Source organism: Cheilinus undulatus, linkage group 17 (assembly GCF_018320785.1).
Source record: "Cheilinus undulatus linkage group 17, ASM1832078v1, whole genome shotgun sequence".
Lineage (NCBI taxonomy): Eukaryota > Metazoa > Chordata > Actinopteri > Labriformes > Labridae > Cheilinus > Cheilinus undulatus.
Window position 1 is genome coordinate 36,180,720 of NC_054881.1, and position 16,177 is coordinate 36,196,896.

A 16,177-nucleotide genomic window follows, 5' to 3' on the forward strand; every position below is an offset into this window, starting at 1 on the left:
ACATTGTAAACATAACAAGCTGTTAGAAAAGAAACATTTTAATTGGATTGTCTTTTAATATAAAGATAACAAGACTGCAAAACCTGGCACCCCACCAAGTGCTAAGTGAAGCTTTCCGACATATTATTAATTTTTATGTTGCTATAGGTTCTTTGCAGAAGGTGTCAGCAGCACCAGAGACTCCCCTTGGTGGGCAAGACGTGATTTCTACACGGAGAAATACTAATAAAAGGCCATGTTTTAGCTTTCTACTACTATGCCAAGTGTTCAAAGAAAAAAAAAAAATTTTATTCCTAAGCTTTTTTGTGTCCTAAAAGTAGTGAAATATTCAAGCAAAAAAAAAGTTTTCTTTAAAGCTCGTGGTAAGACCAAAGCCTGGAGCAGTGTCACAAACTTCTCGTGTATGGTCTGTTTTCACATTTTTGCGAGACTGCCTAGAAATTTGGTAATTCCTCAGGGAATTTCCTTGTTAGCTTTGCAATCCAAAGAAAATGTGAATTTAAACATTTTGCACTATACAGAGTGTTGCCGATACCATATATTGCTATCTATGCCATTTTTTTCAACTGTTTAGCTAATTTAGCATTAGCCTTGTCTCCATTTTTATCGTAGTATAACTGCAGTATTTTATTTCTTTCCTAATGTCCTTTCCCTGCTGCTGCTATATTGGTTGTACTAACTTTCTCCTGCTGTATGACCGTCCCCTCTGCTGACCTCACTGGACAAAGGGTGCAACAGCATCATCAAGTGGACAGAAAAAGCAGCTGATGCTATTTATCCAGTATCATAGACTTCAGTTCATATTAGCAATTAATTTGAAAAAATCGATACTTGTGCAAATACCTGAATTTACTGATTATTATAGGAAAAGCCTTAAATACATGTTAGAAATAACTGTACAATTTAGGGTTTGCATATGTAAAGTTTTTGCCAAATTTTTCCTGGCACATTTTTGGGTCCCAACCCACCATTTGAGAATAGGGCTGAATGGTTGGCAAAAATAATTTAATTGGGATTTTTTTTCCCCAGCATTGCGATTGCAATTTGATATGTGATTATTACTAGGCATCCCATCTTGTGTATTTTTCAACAAATTCAAGCAATAAATCATCTATATTACAATCTTCACTTAGTCAGGCAGCATGTTTTGACTTTCCAGGAAGTGCGTAGCTAGAAACCTCCATATGGATAGATGAATTTGTGACAATGTGCATTAGCTCAAGAACAGTGCATAGAGAGCTTCATGGAATGGGTTTCCATGGCTGAGCAGCTCCATCCTAGCAATACATCACCAAGTGCAATGCAAAGCGCCGGATGCAGTGGTGTAAAGCACGCCGCCACTGGACTCTAGAGCAGTGGAAGCACATTCTCTGGAGTGACAAATCACGCTTCTCCATCTGGCAATCTGATGGACGGGTCTGGGTTTGGCGGTTGCCAGGTGAACGGTACTTGTCTGACTGCATTGTGCCCAGTGTAAAGTTTGGTGGAGGGAGGGTTATGGTGTGGACTTGTTCTTCAGGAGCTGGGCTTGGCCCCTTAGTTCCAGTGAAAGAAACTCTGAATGCTTCAGCATACCAAGAGGTTTTGGATAATTCCATGCTCCCAACTTTGTGGGAACAGTTTGGGGATGGCCCCTTCCTGTTCCAACATGACTGTGCACCAGTGCACAAAGCAAGGTCCTTAAAGACATGGATGAGAGAGATTGGTGTGGATGAACTTGACTGGCCTGCACAGAGTCCTGACCTCAACCTGATAGAACACCTTTGGGATGAATTAGAGTGGAGACTGAGAGCAAGACCTTCTCGTCCAACATCAGTGTGTGACCTCACAAATGTTCCTCTGGAAGAATGGTCAAAAATTCCCATAAACACACTCCTAAACCTTGTGGAAAGCCTTCCAAGAAGAGTTGAAGCTGTTATAGCTGCAAAGGGTGGACCGACGTCATATTAAACCCTATGGGTTAAGAATGGGATGTCACTTAAGTTCATATGTGAGTCAAGGCAGGTGAGTGAATACTTTTGGCAATAGTGTACTTCAAGTTAAAGCAATATTGCAATGTCTGCAATTTGTAAGGTGCAGCATGCCATATTGTGATTTAATCTCATTTACGATTAATTTCCCAGTCCTAGTTGGGAACCACTGCTTTAAAGTCTGTCTTCAGGACTGAAGTTCTTGGTCTGAACTACATTTGAAAACCACTATTATTGTTATCAGTCAAAAATATTTGTAAATTTACTACATATTGGATTTTTCAAAAATCCAAAATCGTGCATTCTACTGAAATTTCGCACAGGCACAGAGTAATAGCATGCATTTCATACTCTGCTCTGGCACCTACAGTAAAAAATGTTTTCTCATCAAATTCTGATTTCTGTTCAACATATTGTGCTCTCTCTGATCTATGAACAAAGTCAGTGAATTTTCCAAACATGACAGAAATGTTCTTAGTGCCAGATGGACCGCATGCCCCTGTTACTACCAGCACTGCTGACTACTGCAAACTGGTGCCTACCTTTTAAAGACATTCAAGTGTGGATTCCCTGAGATACTTTTTTTGGCACTTAAAATAGTGAACAGCTGATCACCCTTGATATGCAGAATATGTATGTTTACCAGGCATTTGCCAACAGTAGCTGAGTATCTGCAGGGTTCCTTACGGCATAAATATTATGCCACAGGCAGCAGACGTACACATACACCTACAAGCAAGGCAATAAGAGCTCCCCGCCTACTGGTTTCAAGGGAACAGAAAGTGAACAGAGGGAACATCAGAGAGAAGAGTGAATGATACCTTACATAAGCCATTCACCTCCTCCTTTCATCAATCCCCTCAACTCAAATCCCAGCGCTTCCATACATCCGCCTTCATCTGATTTTAAAATGATGTTTCCACCGGGTGGGAACACACGGCCACTTAACGGGTTAACATATTTGCCAGGGATGAATGCAGATGCTGTCAGTCAAGAGAGATGTGGAGTGTGTGTATTTTCTGCTCATGTTTATTTATGCATTCACACGCCTTTAGCAAAGCACTTGGAAGTTGGAAACACGTCTAGTCCCATTTTTGAAACATGATTTTTTTTTCTTTGCATATGGTGCGTCGGATTGTCACAAATCACACTGCCAGATGGCCACATGGATTAATGTGTTTGTGTGAAAGCTCATGCTTGCACAATTTCTTGACATGTTTGCATGTTTGTGTGACAGAGATGCAAGGACACAGAGGGAGTATGAGGCAGTGATATAGAACATGTAGTGAAGTGCATCTGTGCATGTACCTGAGAAGCGTAATGAGTTGTTGGCAATCTTCAGAGAAGGACTCTTAATGACTGTCTCTGTCCCTTAAGCTCCAGTGCATTTCAGAAAGGGAACCAAAGAGCTTCTTGAGCTCGAGCTCTTGGTGCTGCTGGGAAACTCATTACTAGTGTGCAGACACCAGGGAGAGAAGCACTGAAGTACTGGAAGGGAAATAAAAATGTGTCCCAGTTCAGGTACTGGATTTGACGGCACATGCAACAAAGATGTACCACTTCTGACTCAGATATGAGCTTCAACCATGCTTGGCTGCATAATGCAGTTACTCACAAGCACTAGATCAAACCTACATCAAGAGCTATTTACCATGCGTACATTTGTGTTAATAAGCCAAAAGTTTGACAAATAATATCAGGATGTTGGACACATCACTTCAGCAAGCACCTGTTCACAGTAGAAAATACTCAAAAAAACACATTGAAGTTACAGGTCTACCACCATGTGGAAATCAAACCAAGTTATTTAGGTAAAAAGCCAGATATCATCTCCAGAAGTTAGAAAACACAAGCAGAACTTAAAGTCGAAGGATATTCTTTCAAATAAAAGCCAATCAAAAAAGGAAAACTGACCTTTCAACTTAAGTCACTGCATCGTCAAAATATGATGAATCCAGGCCTACTCTGAGTAAGGACTGGGTTAAAAAAAAATCAATTCTCCAAAAGAGATAGATTCCTTTTAGAAAATTACAATGACGATTCATATAATCCAAAGATCGATCTTTTAATAAATGCCTTTTCCTTTTCCTCCTAGCGCTCCTCATGCTACCAGTGGATGACTTTCGTCACTCATGTAGCCTGAAACTTGTCCCTAAACGTAAACCTCCGCTGGTGCAGCGGGAGCAGCCGAGCTCTGCAGGTGGAGAGTGGTTAAGCTGCTGCTGCTACAGACCAGGCAGACTCACACACACAATAGTGATCGTTCGGGGCGATACATTCAAGACGAGCAAACCTTGACTGTTTTGTGAAACCCCCATGTACATGGCTTTGTACAGTGTGTTTGGCGAGAGTGCTCAGAAAAGTGCTCTGCTCCACTGAAGGAACCTCCAAACCTAAAAGAAGACTGCATTTTGGATTTAAACACTACAAGTACAGAGGCGGGGCTGCATGGCGGTGCAGGGGTTAGCGCTGTTGCCTCACAGCAAAAAGGTTCCTGGTTTGCTTCCCAGTCAGGGCTATTGCATGTTCTCTCCGTGTATGCATGGGTTCTCTCCGGGTACTCCGGCTTCCTCCCACCACCAAAGACATGCTCGTTAGGTTAATTGGTGACTCTAAATTGGCCGTAGGTGTGAATGTGAGAGCACCTGGTTGTCTGTCTCTAAATGTCAGCCCTGTGATTGACTGGCGACCGGTCCAGGGTGTACCCCACCTCTTGTCTCTCACCTCTAGCTGGGATAGGCTCCAGCCCCCCAGCTGTGACCCCCAATGGGATATGCGGTAAAATGGACAGATGGAAATAAAGAGGCAAATTGGACAAAAAAAACCACACCCAGGATGTGCCACATGGAGGTAAAATAGTGATGTAAATACTTCAGTTCTCTCTCAAATGTAGAAGCAACATAGGTTTTGTGACCCTACATGAATCGATATCAAATCAAATCGAATCAGGACCTTGTGAATTGGAATCGAATCAATTCAGGCAATCAGTGGCAATACCCAGCCCTACTTTGAGATGACCATAAACAGAATCGTAAATCTGTTAGCTTTTAATTATTACCATGTCTAGCGGCATGCCAAAAGGGCTGTGAAAAATATAAAAACAAGACTAAATTTTGTTCCTATATTGGAACATCTGCTCAGATATCTAGGATAATTTTGATATTCAGAGTAATAAATACAGAGGCGGGCTTACTGGACAGGCTCCAGTGGATGTGGGCTTCTGTTCTTTCACCCAGTGAACTAAAATCCGTTAGAAAAAGACTGACGTGACCTTAGTCAAATTCTGCTGTTCAACACCACAATCAAAAATAAAAGTCTATCAACTCCAGCTTGAACTGCCAACAATCACAGAGAGACTGGAGAAAACCAACTGTGCCAGAAACTCTTCATAGAAAACAGCAAATTTACACTTAACAACTTCTGTCAAGCCAGACCTTTCCTCATCGAGGAGTCAGGGCAGCTCTTTGCTCATGATTTAATCATCTCCCACCTGAACTAGTGCAGCTCCCTTCTGAGCAAAGTACAACTTGCTCAGAATTCAGTAACCTACTGAACCTTTTGTTCAGCTGCTTCATAACTGAACATATCACTGATTCTTTGGAGTCCCTACAGCTGGATTCAGCAGCTAGCTGCTGATTTTTACTAAGACTGTGAGAGGGTGATCCCAAAAATACGTGAAGGCTTTACAGGACTGTTTTGAGCTAACGGACTGGAACATACTCCTCTGGGGATACAGGGAGTACAATGCGATGCCCCCTGAATGTAGAACATGTCAATGTCCCGGCAGAGCATTCGATTTAATTAAGCAGTTTGCTGCTTTATGTCATTCACTTTGAACAAAACCTGAGAAAACAAAGAAAATATAATCCCATCTTAAAAAAGGAGGGCTTCCAGAGCTGACTGCAGGGAGGAAGGTAAGAGGCAGAAGCTGGGAGGGAGCATTTAGAGATAGAAACACAGAGGATGAATTTAAGACAAATTGAAACAAAACAGTCTGAAGGAGGTGCTGAGTGGGATGGGAAGGATTACTGGATACAGGACTTTACGCCAAGTGGAGGAAGAGAACAAAAATAGAGTGAATGACTTCAGCCTGTGTTCCAAATGAGAACCAGGCCAGCTGCACCCACTCCCTTAGGTTGACAGGCCTAATGAGTTCTCGCCACAACAATGTGACTGATTGCACTGCCGCTCCCCCACAGATCGTCGCACCAGGGTTTACCACTCTAGACCTGAGTCTGCCTCTTCACGTCACTACCACCTACTGATTGACCACTTTGCCATGAAGGGCAGGGAGGAAAAAGGCCTGCAGGAGTCTTGGTAAAGAGCAAATTGGTGCAAGGAGAACCAAACTGATTTCAGCAGAGAAAGTGGTTTAGTTCTGCAAACAGTCGAGGGTCGATTTCAACAACAAATTGGAAAGCTTTGAGAACACAGAAGGTAAGAGGAGAAAGTAAGCTGTTTCCTTTAGGCAAGGACCTACATGTGCTGATGCAGTCTGCTGTCTTAGTATGACAATGAGACAGTAAAGCAAAAGTAGGGGATGATTTACATTCATTTTCAGTCCAAAACATCCGTCTCCTTCTATCACATTGTTGATCCAAAAGCAACAATTTCAGGGAAAACAGAACAGAGAGAAACTGTCTCATTCACAGGTACCACAGCAGCTCGAGCCTCACCCCCTGGTCAAACTGATCACTTTTTTCCCTTAATTCTCTAAATACACTGAGTCAAAAAGAGAGATGGAAATAAAGACTGATATCTTTACCAGTATGCATGCCAAAATCAGAGCTTTAAGGTAACATCAAACAGACAACAAAAGTGATATGATAATAAAGAAATAATGTTTTGAAAAAACTATATAAATTACAGTGCCTATAAAAAATCTGTACCGTCTCTAATATTTTGGAAGCCAAAACAAATCCACATATCCACTATGAATGCATCAGAAGCTGCACTGCGGGCTAGGAATGAGCAACCGGCTCGCGCAGACTGGAAGTCTTGCGTGATCTCGTTGTCTAAGATTCCAAAGAAAGGTCAGATGGTGAGGCGATAACATATTTTCTCAGGCCCTTGCTGCAGCAAATTTAGAGGTATGAAAATATAAAAGCTTTGAAAAAAGGGGAAAAAAATTAAAAGTCTTTTGAAAGTCTTTTACTTGATAGAACCGTGGCAGAAACAAATGCAGACTCATAATGCAGTAGAAACAAAATATTAGCTAGAAAAGACAACTTACTCAGATCCATATTTTCTGCTCAAGAACATTTAAACCAGGGCTCATCAAGTACATTTGCACAAGGGCCAGTTTAGTCTCGACAGAAACTCTAGGGAAACATACACAAAAATTAAATAAATATTATGGTTTGATTGAAATATTATTCTATTAGTATTTGTATTTTCTTTCAAAACGCAGGACATTTTTAAACATTACCAGAAAGATCTATCCCTGTTATCTATAATGCAGCAGGCCACAAGGAGACAGGCCTGCCCACAGCATTGGCTGGATCCATGAAAATCCCAGAGAATGGAGCCTCCACAATTGCGGTTTAGCACAGCATTAACTCCATTTAACCTCTTTTTGCTTTTTTACCCAATATTAGCCATTCTTTAACCCCTTTAAACCACTTTTCCTGCATGTTTTATCCCCTTTGTGCCACTCTTATCCATTTTTGCCACTTTTCTTCTATTTTTGCCCCTTTTTAACCTCTTTTCATTGAAGTCTTTCAACAATAGTTGCAACTTATAAACACATTTTAGCCACTTTTCAACCATTTTCGCTACTCTTTAACCCCCTTTTGCAACTTTCCTGCCAATTATTTCCCTTTGTGCCACTCTTTTATCCATTTTTGTCACTTTTTAACCTCTTTCTTTTTTTTTTTTTAACTTTTTTGAACTATTTTTGTCATTTTTAATCACTTTGATACTTTTTGCCCTTTTCCCCCCTCTTTATCCATTTTTTTGCTACATTTTAACCTCTTTTAACCACTTTATCTAGTCATTTTTTCAGCACTTCTGCCAACATTAACCCTTTTTTTAAATATGTAACAATTATGACAGTAAATTTCAGTAAAAACAGATCAAATTTTAAGTCTTCTAAAACTATTTTAATATTAATTGTTTTTGGGGTGGATTTAACAGCTGCAGACATTTAAAGCCAAAGGACACTCTTAAACCACAACATCTTTTCTCCTTTTCTGAATTTAATGATTTTTCAGGGGCCAAACAGGAAGCTTTGGGGGGCCGGATTTGGCCCCCAAGCCGCCAGTTGATGATTAGTGATTTAAACTAATCAAGCCACTCCAACACACATACGTTACATATGTGCAACTTTACTACCACTAAATATAGTCTAGCAGTAAATGCAGAGAGAAAATGGCTGCCATAACAATGACTTTTAACTCCAGTCACACTGAGTGTCAGGAGCTGTCACAGCTTGAAATGTAATTGCTGCCACCTTTGTCAAAGTATAACACCAATGATTACAGCTGTTTTTCAAGGTGTGATCATAGGTGCAAACTGTTGTGAAAACAACCTCCCATACCCCCCGCCATAGATGTAAATAACCATGATCGATAGGCCATGTGAAAAAGCCACTATAGACAGCATAATGGACTTCAAATTGTGCTACAAGTTGATTTACAAGTGTTTTTATATGCCACTGTAGGTGTATGAATGGTAACGGATGAGGGAACAAATGCACTTTAACATGTGGGAGTGGAGTTGTGCATTATACCACAGTGAATGAAACTACTTAGGAACTTTAAACTGCAACTTTTTAACGGCAGAGTGCTCTGCTAGGTCAGAGATGTTTTAACTCAGACACTCATGGATAAAAAAAGAAAAAGATAAGAGACACAATATTTAATTCAAACTTAACTTTGCCATTATGGCTGAAAAACACTGAGCAAAGTCCCTGCAACGTGGGCTGCAGATATCCATGCTGTACACATGCAATATACTGTGTGTTTCTGCACATACGCACTGTAAATCCCCTAAGGAATACATCCTACCTTTAAAACCTCGACAGCTCTAAATAATGAGAATAGTGCTGCAATTTCTGCTGGATTTGATAAGGTGCAAAGCTATATAATATGACCTTTAATATTGTGTTTTGACATATCCTGTGATGTAGAGAGATAATACCTGAGACTTTTTTTTCAGCATATGTGTTCTGGTAGTTTCACTCATGCTTTCTGTCTTTTTTTTTTTTTACAGAGTTGTCCATATAAAGAAATGATATATTGCTTTATTTCTTGCTTTGCATTCTTCCTTTACACTTTGAATGAGAAAGTGAGCTGCAAATGAAGAACCCAAATAGAGGAATTAATAAAGCAAGAACTGTATTTGAACCCCACATTTTACAAAAACAGTGTCATACACAGTCTAGCCTCACAGTTTGCCATCTTTCTTTAAGTAAACAGGAAAGCAAGCTTTAATTTCTAATGCAATCCTCCAAGCAAACATTTGGATGCTTCTTTTATAAATGCTGAGACGTCTTATATTCTTAAACCCAAACAATGAGTTAGTGTTTATCTCCCCAATGTTTATATGACCGTCTACTGGTACTGTATTATTCATGTTCTGCGTTTTCTTGAAGCCTTCAATGTCCCAGTTTTCCTCATCAAAATCAATAATATTTCATTTTATCCTCCGGCTGTCTTTGTGGGAAATTTGAAGCCTTCATGTTGACATATCAGGCTGCACAGGGACCACTGCCCACATTCTGTACCTCCAGGTCATTTAATTACCCACAATCCACCAAGAAGCCTGCAAGCTATTGAAATTCATCTAAAGTGTTACTAGGATGGTCTTTTTCCTGCTAAGAGTGGTCATTCTCTACTACAGATCAGCACCTCTGGCTCCCAGGGCCTTATAGTAAAGTGTTTGGGTTGTAGGAAGAGCTGATCTTTCTTTTTTAAACAAGAATCAAAAAGTTATTTTCCTGTTCGTGCCTAACACCTTTGAGGATGCAGTGCATGTTCATGTGTTTGGGAAAAGGTGGGGGTGGGGGTTTGATTGATGACAACTTTCAATATAATAAGTCTATAAATGGCGGGGTCTGCTTTCCTTTAACAACTGCCTCTACATACTGGACAGAAAACTGAAAGAATCCCCTATTCATTATCTATCGAGGAAAATACCTGCTTGGACCTTTGGACACCCTTACCTGATGGTGCCAAATTAAAAAATAGCAAATTTAAAATATTCAATGCATTGCAAGAGTTTAAGTTTGTTTTAGTCTGGCCATTAATTACAAATTAGTCTTAATAATGGAATAAGAAATTATTGATAAAATCAAAATTGTAATCTGGCCATGAAAAATTTTGATACGATATTTAATCCATATCGCCGACCTCTACAGTGACACAAACTGGAGACGTTTGATTTGTGTCTGGCTGCTCTTAATACCGCATTCCAAATTATTATGCAAATGATATTTTTCTCAGATTTTCCTAAATAGTTTATGCAAACAACAGTCAGTATAATTTTCAAGTCATCAGCCATTAGAGCATAATTCAGATATTATTGAACAAACCCCCCAATGATAACTATTTTGTTTTTCAAAAATAAAAAACTCAAAATGCACTGTTCCAAATTATTATGCAGAACAGAGTTTGAGAACATTTTTTAGTTTGTAAAGAACGGAAAATGATCATTTGTTGAATATGCAGCATTAGAAGGTCATATTTACTGAAATCAAAAGCTATTGCAATCAAAAACATTTTAACAGGCAAAGTTCCATGTTAACATAGGAGCCCTTCTTTCATATCTCCTTTACTATTCTTGCATCCATTAAACTTGTGAGTTTTTGGAGAGTTTCAGCTTGAGTTTCTTTGCAGGATGTCAGAATATCCTCCCAGAGCTGCTGTTTTGATGTGAACTGCCTCCCACCCTCATAGATCTTTAGCTTGAGGATGCTCCAAAGATTCTCAACAGGGTTGAGGTCAAGGGAGGATGGGGGCCACACCATGAGTTTCTCTCCTTTTATGCCCATAGCAGCCAATGACACAGAGGTATTCTTTGTAGCATGAGACGGTGCATTGCCATGCATGAAGAAAATTTTACTACGGAAGGCACGGTTCTTCTTTTTGTAGCATGGAAGAAAGTGTTTAGTCAGACTTATATACTTTGCAGAGGTCATTTCACCCCTTGAGGGACCCTAAAGAGACCTATCAGATCTCTCTCCATGATTCTGGCCCACCACCTCCTTGCTGACGTTGCAGCCTTGTTGGGACATGGTGGCCGTCGACCAACCATCCACTACTCCATCTATCTTGACCATCCAGGGTTGCACGGCACTTATCAGTGAACAAGACTGTTTTAAAATTAGTCTTTTATCTTGTATGTATTTCTGGGCCCACTGCAACTGTTTCTGCTTCTGAGCATTGGTTAGGGGTGGCTGAATAGTAGGTTTATGCATGACTGCAAGCCTCTGGAGGATCCTACACCTTGAGGTTCGTGGGACTCCAGAGGCACCAGCAGCTTCAAATACCTGATTGCTGCTTTGTAATGACATTTTAGCAGCTGCTCTCTTAATCTGATGAATTTGTGTGGCAGAAACCTTCCTCATTATGCCTTTTTCTGCACAAACCCATCTGTGCTCTGAATCAGCCACAAATTTCTTTACAGCATGATGATCACACTTACGTTTTCTTAAATATCTGTTTTCATTCCTTGTCCAAGGCATTGCACTATTTGATACTTTTCAGCAGCAGAGAGATCCTTTTTCTTTTCCATATTGCTTGAAACCTGTGGCCTGCTAAATAATGTGGAATGTCCTTTTTGAGTAGATTTCCTTTAATTGGGCTAACCTGACAAACTAATTATCACAGGTGTCTGAGATTGATTTCAGTGATCCAAAGAGCCCTGAGACACAACACTATCCATGAGTTTGATTGAAAAAAGAGAAACTGAATCTTTATGACAATAAAATCCAATTTGCATAATAATGTGCAAAAAAAAAAAAAAAAAAAAAAAAAAAAAACGTCCTGTGGCAGAAATTGTACTGGTGACAATATTGATTCCAGTTTGCACCCCACCACTAGCCAGAGGGAGCTTCATGGAAAGCTGGTGAAGCCTGTTAATGTGGAAATTAAAGGTTAGTGTTTTATTCTCGGAGTAATGCATTTTGATGTGTGGAGTCAATGACCAAATTAAGTTCGGACCATCTTGTTCAAACTACTGTGCTCTGTGCTGTAGTTTTCTCTATATTTATACATGTTAGACACAACTAAAAATTCAACTTCTATTGTTTTTGTGAGGTCAGTGCTGATTATTAGTAGTTCATGAGGAGTTCAAGTATCTTGGGATCCTGTGAGGGTAAAATGGAGTGTGAGATTGAGAGCCAGATTGGTGCAGCGTCAGCAGAACTGCAGGTGTTGTGCCGGACTGTTGTGGTGAAGAGGGAGCAAAGCTGAAAGGCAAAGCTCTTCATGTACCAGTCGATCTACCTCCCAACCCTCACCTATGGTCATGGACTCTGGGTAATGACTGAAATAATCAGATCACGGATACAAGCAGATGAAATGAGTTTTCCCCAGAGGGTGGCTGGGCTCAGCCTTAAAGGTAAGGTGAAAGCTCAGTCATGCTCTGTGCATACATGAAAATACATCAGTGCATTTTGAACTTTACAACTGTCAAAATCCTCATACTGACGTGTGTCTGTTATGTTTGATTAGATATTGAAAAACAAAACCACAAGTGGATGTCGTTTCTCACCGAGCTACCTTGATGCTGCTCCATCATCCCATAGAGTGAAGACAGAACGTCCTCTGCTCAGTTGTGCTCTTGCATTTGTCTTTGTGCCCAGGTGAGCTGACATCACTGATATGTTTGTATTTTCTAATAACTGCAGAGAGTGAAAATAAAGCCACACCTTGCAGTTGTTAACTAATTAACTTTATAGATTATCGGTACAAAAAAATGCTGATACTGATAACCAGGCCAACAATCGCTTGCCCCCTAGCTAACACCCTCAGTTATATTATCATCTCTTGTTGCGTCATTCAGACCTGGGATTTGAGCATCACACCACAGTAAACATAGACGGCCACTGGCAGGTCTAAATCAGGCATATTTGATTTTTATTGCAAAATATATCTAGAGAGTACTAAGGGAATGTTTGCTTCAAACTAACACATGAATCCATTAGTAATTACAGTCTATATCTATGTTATCATCATGTTAGAATATATTGAACATGCTAGCTTATGCCTTCAACATTCAGCTCCAGTCCCTGTGCTCTTTTCTTTTGATGCAGTTGTCTTCTTTACCTCTATTCTTTGATCATTCACACTCCAGTGTGAGTTCCACTTTTCTTCAAGCTTTTTTTTTTTTTTGCACTTTTGGTGACTTTTGTTACATCACTGCTGCTCACACTCCAAATCACATGGGCTGAGACAATCTGCTAAATGTCTAAAATGTAAAAATGGAAATGTAATGCTGCTACTCTGTACCTGCCAGATCTTCACGACAGCCAGCGCATGAGGGAGCTGGCTCGTCACTGCAGTCTTATCCCCATATTCTGCAGGGACCATGACAGCACAGTCAATGTGGGTGAGCTGTAATCAGAACATGGGTGTCCTGGATAGTCTTTACTCTAAAGACTCTCTCTATATATATATTCTAACAAGGTACAAGTCAGGCAACAGGGGGATGCAAAGAGGTGGAGGGTACAAACAAAATGGCTTACATGAGCACATTCAGGCATGCACTTTGGTATTTTCCAGAGAGACAAGTTCAGCAGTGAGAAAAGCAAGCACAGATATAAAAACTGACAGGCCTACGCCTGCATCCTTGTACCTGACAATGAAAGAGTGTCGTGGTGTGAGGCCAGGGTCATGGTGGAGCACTGGTTGGGGTGAAAGGTTGGCGGACAGGGTGATTCCAGAGCCATGGAGGAGCAGGGTGGCGTGGTTGGGAAGCAGCTCGACCGTCTCAGAGGTGAAGGTGATGGAGAGGAGCTGGCCATAGCTGAAGGCTTGGTGACCCAGGAATTTCTCTAGCGGAGGGGGGCAGAGAGGTGAGTGGAGTCAGTGCTATTACTGAGGTGAAGCCAACTTCCTGTGTGTTGATGGAAGCTGTTACTATTTGTGTAAACTCAGAAATACCCTCCCTGTTTCTTCTAGCAATTTTTTTGTATGTGAGGGCTGAGGGGTTCAGGCTTTCTGTGCCCACATGGAGCTCTGCAGGAATCTATGTGTAATTACCCACCCTCTTATTTTAGGCTCATTACAGCTCATTAAGAGGACTTCAAAGATCTTAGCCACCACTAGACTTCCAGTGGACTCCACTCTTAAACTAGCAAAGGAAAAAACACTTCTGATATAAAAATAGTCAGAAGTCTTGCCCTCTATCAATATGGAAATGTGAAAAAATGTAAACAACCCGTGCTGTTGTCAAAAGTCTTGCACCAGTTATGCCTTCAAAATGAAAAAATCATAACAATTTGTGGGGGAAAAACAACTCCACTGCCATTCTCTACCAGCTCAGGGTGAGTGAGTGGGCAAAACTGACAGTTTGCACGCTTGGTTGCCACCTTGTTTTTGAGCGTAATCGTGTGTGAAGTACATCCTGAGCCCTTCTGGGGGTTGGGAGGGCTAAGGAGTAGAGTGGGTGATTTTTTTTTTTTTCTTTTCTCTGTGAGGTGCTTCTGGCGTCATTCAGAGCAATTCAACTGTCTGATCTTGTAATATGTGCTCAGCAAATAGCCGCCTTTTATCATCTCTGCCAGGCTCTTCTGTAAACTGAAGCCCACTGAAATCAACAGCCAGGTTAATCATAGTTTTGACCAGCAGCACTTCATGACACCTTGTACTGAGGATTGTGGCCATGACTGGTAATGTATTAATCACTCATGTGTTAAAGTAATTAGTGGAAGTAATAAGTTATCACTTTTTAAAAAGTAAAATCCTATATAATTATAATTTTAATTAAGTCTGAACAGTTTTTTCTTCACTCATCATCTCATGGATTTTATGGTGGATTTGCTTTTACAATTCAATTGGTTTATTATACATCACATCATTATATTAGCATACTGCTGCTGTGTCTTTTCAGCTAGTATTACAGCAGCTTGGCTCTAAGGTTTTGCCAAGGATTCAAGTTTTTTCTATCTTCTATTGCCTTTTTTTTTAAATGAGCTACATAATTACACTATCGTGAAGGAAACTGAAAGAAAAGACAGTGCAACTTTTGTTTCTTCTTTAGATTTGGAAAAACTATTGATAATGCTTCCTTTAAAGTGGTGGTTCACTAAAAACTATGGCTGGTCACACACTGCAGGACTTTGAGCCCAACTTGAGGATAGATTTGCTTCCTCCGATGATCATGAGGGTATATCCCAAGTAGAGTCTCACTGAAAACAACTATTTACCTGAATAATCTGTATGTGTGTTGTGGCATCACGATTGTTTTACTGCTCCAAACTATGTCGTAGCCTTCCAGACCTTGAATCGTAAATATCAAAAATGTTTGATATTTGGAGCAGTTGCAGATGTGAAATATTCTTCTAAGGGAAGCCAGAGAGAAGCGCGTAACATTAATCAATTATACAAGCTATAAAAGCAAGAATCATGCTTAAGACAGAAACGGTTGCACTCTGGCAATATTCTTTAAATGATAAAATATGTTTTTTGGTATCTCAGATCTGTGGTTCAAGACTCAGTTCTGATTCAAATGTAACACCTAGCTAGGTTTTTAGCCTGCTGATAGAGATTGAAAGATAATGCTTTGAGTTTGCTGACCAGTTCCTTCCTCTTAACCCTGTACTCATAACTAAAACCTGAGGTAAAAAGGGCGTTAAGTGGCCCTGTGTGATCAGGAGACATGCAGAGTTGTGTCATCAGCACAGTGCTCGAATTTGATGGCGTTCCTCCTGATGACATTACCTAGAGGTAACATGTAAAGATTAAAGTGTAGGGTCTAAATCTGAACCTTATGGAATAATATGTGAAAAAATAGTGAACCACATAATAATAAAAAGCCAAAGCCTTGAATTACAAGACAAATGAATAGCATAACCAGATTTGCTCATGGCTCAACATAGTGTCATCCATGTTACACGACTTCACAGTAAATTGGGATAGATGAATACAGTCAAACAGGATAAGGGGAGCAGCTAAGCAACCACCAGTCATCACCAGGAGAGAGAAAACACTAACTCAACTGAAAATGAGCTGTCACACATCTCAGTGTAGCTTCACAATCAA

The 16,177-nt window shown here is 40.3% G+C and overlaps 1 protein-coding gene across 2 annotated transcripts in view; it reads right to left on the bottom strand.

Annotated features, from left to right (window-relative positions):
- The window catches only part of lamc3 (laminin, gamma 3), a 217,703-nt gene that overhangs the window by 67,122 nt on the left and 134,404 nt on the right, over positions 1-16,177 (bottom strand). For both annotated transcript variants that reach the window (XM_041811014.1, XM_041811015.1), the window contains one exon: positions 13,770-13,968. In XM_041811014.1, coding sequence (XP_041666948.1) covers positions 13,770-13,968 — 199 coding nt within the window. The remainder of the gene's footprint in view (positions 1-13,769; positions 13,969-16,177) is intronic.